Source organism: Hippocampus comes, unplaced genomic scaffold (genome assembly GCF_001891065.2).
Source record: "Hippocampus comes isolate QL1 unplaced genomic scaffold, H_comes_QL1_v1.1 scaffold238, whole genome shotgun sequence".
Taxonomy (NCBI): domain Eukaryota; kingdom Metazoa; phylum Chordata; class Actinopteri; order Syngnathiformes; family Syngnathidae; genus Hippocampus; species Hippocampus comes.
In genome coordinates, this window is record NW_017806177.1 from 839,999 (window position 1) to 848,128 (window position 8,130).

General features: G+C 39.2%; 1 protein-coding gene across 1 annotated transcript in view; it reads right to left on the reverse strand.

The window, feature by feature from the left end:
* The window catches only part of engase (endo-beta-N-acetylglucosaminidase), a 17,999-nt gene extending 10,823 nt beyond the window's left edge, over nucleotides 1-7,176 (reverse strand). Inside the window, exons 1-7 of the mRNA XM_019897394.1 lie at nucleotides 7,099-7,176; nucleotides 4,794-4,872; nucleotides 4,470-4,671; nucleotides 2,910-3,058; nucleotides 2,646-2,797; nucleotides 2,238-2,386; nucleotides 962-1,133 (exon numbers count right to left, since the gene is read on the reverse strand). Coding sequence (XP_019752953.1) covers nucleotides 962-1,133; nucleotides 2,238-2,386; nucleotides 2,646-2,797; nucleotides 2,910-3,058; nucleotides 4,470-4,671; nucleotides 4,794-4,872 — 903 coding nt within the window. The 5' untranslated portion in view covers nucleotides 7,099-7,176. The remainder of the gene's footprint in view (nucleotides 1-961; nucleotides 1,134-2,237; nucleotides 2,387-2,645; nucleotides 2,798-2,909; nucleotides 3,059-4,469; nucleotides 4,672-4,793; nucleotides 4,873-7,098) is intronic.
* Between the last annotated feature and the right edge of the window lie 954 nt (nucleotides 7,177-8,130).

Sequence of the window (8,130 nt, forward strand, 5' to 3'; positions counted from 1 at the left end):
GATCTCAGAGTATTCAGCCATAACTTTGATCCAGTAGTTTCGAACGTACTTTTAAGGCCGCCGTCATTTGCGATCTCCAAGCAGCTTTTTTACTCATTTTGCGGGCTTCAGCGTTTTGTTTATGAGCGTCATCGGTCACGTGACCGAGAAGTGTGCCTTGACGTGAGTCAAGCGTGACACAGACGGATGTAACAGAGAATCCGGTAATTTTTCAAAATAAAACATATTTCGTATTCCGAAATAAATAAAACGGAAATAAGGCAAGTTCTTTCTGTGCGGCCCGGTACCAAATGCCCTGCGGACCGGTACCGGTCCGCGGACCGGCGGTTGGGGACCCCTGCTCTACGGGATGGATACACTGCAGGGAAAAAAAACATTTTAATCGGGAAGGATAATTGTGCGTTTGTAGCCAAGTTCGTCATTTTGAAAGTAGGCTAATATAGCTAATATAGAGGCATACAGCGTGTGTTGCCTTCTTTCTGAGGCTTTAAATTTGTTGGGGCTCCAGACACATTTGTTTTTCGTTTTTTTGGTCCAATATGGCTCTTCCAACATTTTGGGTTGCCGACCCCTGGTGTAGACTAAAGATAAGGCACGTAAATGAGCAATATGTAATGTGACAGTAATCTGCTTTTTGGGCAGATACCTTATTTGCTGAAGCCAGAGTTCTTGCCTGTTGGTAAGGTATCAAACACTGTAAATATTTCCCTCAAAATGCAATTGAATATACAGTATAGACTTTTTATGAAGTCTTTTTTATGAAGTTTCTGTCAAAAATGTCTTACCTCATGAATTAAAGAAATTCGAGCTAACAAAATCAGCAGGGGGTCAAATTATTTTCCTGAATGCATTTAAGTTTGCACTCAGAACACAAGACCATGTTTTACAATCAAAAGAAGTTAGTACATTGAAGAAAAGAAAAAAAAACGGACATGCGCACACACACAAGACACACACAAACCTTATGGGTTTGGAACATCCCTCCTACGACTTTGCCACGGGCAAAAACATCAATCCCCACAAAGATGTCAGCCTGGCGTCCATTGATGTGATTGTAATTAGTCATCCACTCGAGGTTTTGTTCTGTCCAGTTGTAGTTGGTGAAGAAACCATCACATGCGTCGAAAAAAACCCTGTCATAGAAAGACAAAAATGTCACTGTACAACGGATGGTTCAGTTACAATTTGAAACTGAATGTGAAAAGGAAAGGAAACCAAAAAGCAACAATTTCACACATGCGGGTAGACAGAGTGACGGAGCATCTTAGGAATGATGCTTTCACAAGTAGTTTGGGGGCTGGTGATCAGCAGATGGGAATCCTGACACAGGATGCAGTCTAGTTGTTAGCAGAACCATCCATCCATCCATCCATTTCTGATATTGCTTCAGCTCCTTTTGCACTGACTGGCAAAAAATGTGCGGTCATGTCAGGGTTCTTTCAAGGTTGCAAATGTTCGCCAAAAAAAAAAAAAAATCACCAGACGTTCGTCAACAGTTTTAGTAGCACCTGTCTTCTAATTAGTTCAAGTTGGTTTCGGGAAGCTCCGGCGAAGGCTGAAGTGACAGCCGAAACTGTCAGCGAGGTAAGGGCTAGCTTGCTAGCTAGCGCTCTCTCTCTCTCTCTCTCTCTCTCTCTCTCTCTCTTTCTCTCTCTCTCTAACGTCATTGTCTGAAAGGAAGAAACCTTCAACTGAAACCCTCAACATATTTTAACAGTTTTTGTGTTTTTTCTTGCCGCAAGGAAATTTTGAACATGTTAAAAATTCCTTTGCAACAAGAAAAGTTCAGGCGAATTTGTGATGAACATCTGGCGACCATTCGGCAAACATTTGCAACCTTGAGTGAGGCATGACGAACCCCAACGAGAACACAACATTCACTGCCTTTGCAAACACTTGCACATATTCACCACTCAGTGGGATAGAGGCTTTATCCTCAGATGACTGTGGTCAGAGTTGGGGTACACCCTGGACTGGTTGCCAGTAAATTCCAGGGCACCTCAAGGAACACTCTTCAATGAATGTACCACGTGTTTTGGGAATGTGGGCGGAGCCTCGACAAAACCAACTCAAGCACAGGAAAAAACATGTAAACTCCACACAGGAAGGGCATTGCCAAGATCTGAAACCCGAACCTCAGAACTGTGCAGCACACACTTGATCACCACCCTCAGCGAAAAAAAGTAAACCCACATCATTTTAATTAGACCGTTTTGGATTGCACTGGAAATCACTACCTGTTGGACTGGTTTAATTCATTCTGCCATTGTAGCGCTCCATTCTCAATGACGCTATCATACCAAAGGACCATGCTGCCAGGGACTTGTTTATGCATCTGATTTGTGAGATAGCGCAGAAACAAAGGTGTTTTCTTCACTGCAGCATCCTGCAAGAAAATGACACACAAGTACGCACAATTTCAAGTGGCATAGTATGTAAAAGTCAAAAATCTTTTTCAAGAAGTCATTATTGATCCCGACATTGTTTTAATCCAGAATGCGAGACAAGGTGTGAGGCTGCGATGATGCGCAGCCAATCAGCTCACGGGATAAATCCACTCGTGCTCTCATTGGTTGATATCGCGTTTTAGAACAAAAAAAAAAATAAAAATCTGGAAAACGTGATGAAGGCAATACAGTACTCACAGTGAGCGTGTTCTCGATATTTATGAGCCAGCCGTCAAAGCCATAATAGGAGCTCATTTCAACCAGCTTATCAGCTACTTCACGATACCGCTCTTCTTGAAGGAAGGCCTCACATGTCGCTGCTCCATCAGCCCATTCAGTGATGAAAGTCCCTAAAGAGCATGTCAACCATTATATGAAGTTTTAGTAAAGACAAATATCAAGTCAACAAAAATGAAATGTATGCTCAGAATTGTAAGAACCATAACATGAGTTTTGGCTCACCAAGAACAAGAACTCCGTGTTTATGTGCAGCATTGGTCCAGACGGCGGGTGGAATGCTCACCAAGTTGTGTGTGAAATAGTTGAAAATGTCAATGTATTGCCAGTGGTAGAAGGCATATGGAGCTTCTGCAGCTGTACCTTGAACAAACCTTCAACAAAAAGGAATGGATCAAGTGTGACCTAATGTGATTGCAGGTACAGTATGAACTATATAAAAAAAAAAAAGGAAGTTTCTAGAAGAAATAATTCATTGGATATTATGAAGTGGATTAAAACAGCAAAGCACACTGTTGCATGTGAGGAGAAAAGAGTATTTAGCATTTAAATAATTTAAATTATGGGTGGATTATCCCAGCATGGACTGTGAAAGAGTTCCACATATTCGTATGGACGGCAAGTGTGATGTAAATATTTAACAAAACTTAGCTTTTATAACACATTACGTTTTGCTTATTCCATTGTCTATATTTTTTGGTCTTTTATGAATAGTAATGAAATGAGAATTGTTAAGTAGAATGTGTGTTCAGTCTTTCGCACCATCACAATTTGATACAGAATGTATCCAAAAGGACTCATTTTATTCCTTAAAAAGCAATTACCTCTGATAATTCAATCACAGGTTGGAAAAGACCAATTCTAGCAGTGAGAGAGTACATGTAGAAGCATTTCCACTTTAAGACCAGTCTCATAAGCAAGGTTTGTTCAATGTCACAAATGTTCGCCAAACAGGAGGGGGGGGGGGGGAAGTGATTCTCAGTTTTGCTGTTCTTTGAATTTTGATGAGTCTCAAAATAAAATCTGCTCCTTGAGGGCATCTTTTTTTTTTTTTGTGAATAGTTAAAAATTACATTGTTGTTGTTGGTTTATACTTTCCTAATGCAAATGTATGTATTTGCATTGAGCCACCTTGTGATTTATCAATTCTTATTGATTCTTAGATTTATTTCGCACCGTCAGTTTGTTACGTAGCTCATTGATTCCCGACCTTTATTGAGCCGAGACACAGATTTTAAGTTCGAATAATCATACAGCACACCAACAAAATTGTCCCAAAATGAGGATAATTTATTTGCTCTTTCTGTTGTTGCTGGCATACATAGATGGATAAAAATAAATTATATATATATATATATGGATGGACATATATGTTAAATCAATAATTTTCTCACCAATTAAGTGTAATTTGATCATTTCCGGGGGCACACTGGTTGGGAATCACGGATGTCGTGTGACTTTGTATTGTTCAGTCTGCCACCAGGTGGCACCGCGGCGTCACAAGACAGATAAGAGAAAGCTTTTGCCCATCAAATCAAGCTGTGTTTGACATGTTACGTGTAGTTTGCTGCAGATGACAAATGAAACGATAGTAGAAAAGTGACACAATAAAATCTTATCTACCGTCTTGGCGAAAAATGTCATATCGCCCAGCTCCAATTTTTTTTCAGTGACACATACGATATTTTTCTTTGATGGTGTGCCGTGACATTTTTCTAACACAAAATGGGTGCCGTGGCTCAATAAAGGTTGTGAAACGCCGCCTGACTGTACATTTAGACATACCTGTCATCTAGGTATCCACCCATCATGTCATGAGATACCAAGGTGCGACGTAAGCAACTCGGCAGTGCGGGTTCTCGCGCTGCCAATGGGACGACTGCCACGTTGAAGGGGTTCGCCTCATTTTGTTTCCATGACAACAGCTCATCCAAAGTCTGAAGACTACAGCTAATTGGTTCAGTTGTGTCAGCATCATAATGTTTCACTGAATGGGATAGAAGATGTACAATAGGAATTGACAAAACAGGAAGCAAAGATTGTGCTATTGACAATATTGTGTATTTTGTTGGCCGTGTTTCATGAATCACTTGTGTGACGTTACCAAACCTGGCAGTGGCGAAGGCAAATATTTGATGACTTCATGAATACCATGCAAGTCCACAGGCTGATGCACACAACCCTCCATCCTAGTAAGAGACAAAAGGAAAACAGTTTAGGTTGTACTTTTGAAACATTTGTTTTAATTTCTATTCAACTAATTATCATATAATTATACTTTGTCTCATGAAATCACGTTTCAACGAACATTTTTTTAATAGTTCAAAGGACAATGTTATACAGACATGAACAAAATTGCTGGCACACCACTGTTAATGAACAAAAAAAAATAGCATGATTTACTATTGACACTAGAAAATAGTATTCATAAATAATTTTATGAAAATTAATCACTAAAAAGCAGAATAGTGTGTTTGAACAGTGGTTCACCTGAACTATTTCAAAAAAAAAAAAAAAACATGAAACAGGCCAGGAAAAAAAATTATGGTACTCCAAGGAAAACATTTGTAAAAATTGATGATCATCTTGTATCGCAATAAACATGTGATCAATATCAATGGAAAGTGCCTTTGATTAAATGCTCCAAAGAAAAAAAATCAGGAAGCAATTTCCGACCTCGGCAGTGGGAATGTTGAAGGCAGCGTGCAGCCAACTCCAAAAACGCAGAAGTAGCTAAACCAACAAGAAAAAAGCAGTACCAATTTGCCGGTCAAATTTAAAATTACTGTCCAGTTTAAGACCCAAGTTTGAGACTGTTGGCTTTAGACATGGATCCGGGGGTGAAAATTGGACCAAACACTATCACTTCTGTTTTGATGATATTGTGCATACGAACCTGATCAAACACTTCCGGATGATAGATGGTGTACAACTAAATGACTTCCCTGTCTTTGTCGTGCTTCACCCTCACTATCACACTCTCAAGTCACTATCAGGGAAGTAAATTATCAATGGACTATGGCAATCATGAGCCCGTTAAAAAGTTTAAGTCGACCTAAGATGTGTTATTAATGGCAATGCATACACTGCAAGAGAGTACTGAATGAACATTGAATGAAGGTTAATGTTAACCATCGGGGTAGCATCTTCTGCATTTACAGTGCCACGGCTGTTGGAGCAGCACACTGCGCATTACATTACAATTTAATGTACACAAAAATAGTTACGAATAATCATCCTAATTTATGATGATCATTATTATTATTATTGTTACAGTATTATTATTCCCGTAAAAACACTAGGGACCTCGAAGCAGTCGATACTCTGGCCCTAACAAGAAGGATTTTGTATGTAGACGTCCTTGTGTGGCTGTTTTTTTTTTTTTTGTTACATAATGCACACTTTGTCAGGTAATTGGGAGGTTTATTAAAAAAAAAAAAAAAAAATCACTGGACCTGAAATGTGGGAGAATCATTAATGTGACAGAAAACCAAGTTTTCAAAAGAAGGGATTACAGTAGAGCAGGGGTGTCAAACTTTTTTGTCACAGGCCACATTTTAGTTATAGTTCCCCTTGGAGGGCCGTTATGACTGAAACCAAATTAAAAAAGTCAATAATAACGGTTTATTCAACTATTGTTTAAGTTATTGTAATGAGGGGTTTGGTTACATGACAATGCTTACAATATATTATTTATTACATATGAGAAATTTAAATTTTGGTAGAGATTTTAGTAAGCATCATGGAAGTTGACATGTTTGATTTGCTTTCGCGGGCCAAATAAAATGATGTGGCAGGCCAGATCTGGCCCCCGGGCCTTGCGTTTGACACCTGTGCTGTAGGTGCTATTACCAATTAAGCTTAATTACGAACCTTAATGACACTGAATCATGTTTGAGTCATGTGAACTTTCTGACAGTTAACAATACTCAAATGTGTTGTTATTTTAGCAACGTGGCAAGGCGTGGAGTGCGATCTGACAAAACGAAGAATCAACTCCGACAGCACGCTCTTAAAGTTAAACATCAGATCTAACTTTCGACTGTATCAAACCCGGTGACCGGCAAACGAAAAGAATAAGAAATCGGGTGAGAACACAAACACATTTCCAGGCGTGTCATTTGACAAACACTACAACTACGTCATGAATGTCGGATCTCAAGCTTAAACGGGAACCAACACAGTAATCGATCAACTATAAAAATGTGCAAGAGCTAACAGTGCCAACAGTTTTCGTTTCATTTGCTGAAAAATTAGATCATGCTAATAATAAAAAAAAAGAAGTCCGTCCTCGGTGGGGGTCGTTGAAACATACGAAATCTGCCTTCGTTCCACTATTTGAAACATAATTACAATTAAGCAAGATGAACACAAGAAAAAAAAAGGTAAACCTGGTGAACAGGCAAGACTTTACCGTCAGTTTTCTGTGTTGTTTATTGTCGATTATCACAGGCCCATTTGCGTCACGCTCTTGAATACTGTATGGCTTTTACTTTTCTTCTTCTGCTGCTTCTTCTGCTTCTTCTTCTGCTGCTTCTGCTTCTTCTTCTTCTGGAACTGAGAGTTGCCGCTTGGAATTGAAACGTATTTACGTGGGACAGGAGAAGTGAACCAATCTATTTTTTAGCCAATGGACGCTACAACTTCTTGTTTACTTGTGTGTGCACATTTTGTTTGAGCATGACGTCTCTGATGCACCCGTGAAAGGACAAGTTGATTCTCTCCAGCTTCAAACAACAAAGCGTATGCAGGAAAAGTGGTTAAGATTGCAGGACTGTCCGTGTTTTATGGTTTGTGTTATTTTATGTTAGCTGTTTTGTAAAGCGCTTTGTTACAGCTGCAGCTGTTGTCAAAGCGCTATATAAATAAAGATGGATTGAATTGTATTCTTCTGCTTCTTCTTCTGTTTTATAGTGGTTGGCAAACAATTTTTGGTGCGTTACTCAAATAGAGTAACATCCTATTTATCCATATTCTAACCAAAAATAAAAATAGAAATTTAAAACTTAGCTCAGTGGAACTTTTATGCAAAATGTCTTTAGTATTCAAAGCCACTTTCTGACCTCTCAGCTCTTGAATCAGTTTTTGTCTTGCCTGACCCTATTTGACAAAAGACTCTAGTGTATTCTCTTTATGCTGTGGACCTATGACTTCCTCAGAATTGATTTCCTGGACCTTTTATATTTCAAATTGAGAACCCCAGCATGAGAGTCACTGTCTGAGGTATAAGACTCATCCACAGCAGTCTTTTGCATGTTTCTTCATTAAAAACAATCTACTATTGAGACCAGTATGCCCAACTCTCATTCTGCAGATGATCTCTTCCTCCACTACAGGTATTGACATGCGACTAGGTCGAGTACTGCCCGCGTAGTTGAAAATAATTTAATAATGTTACTGTGGGTGTAGGCCCATATGAGCAAACGAAGCAGGAAGTAAACCGGAA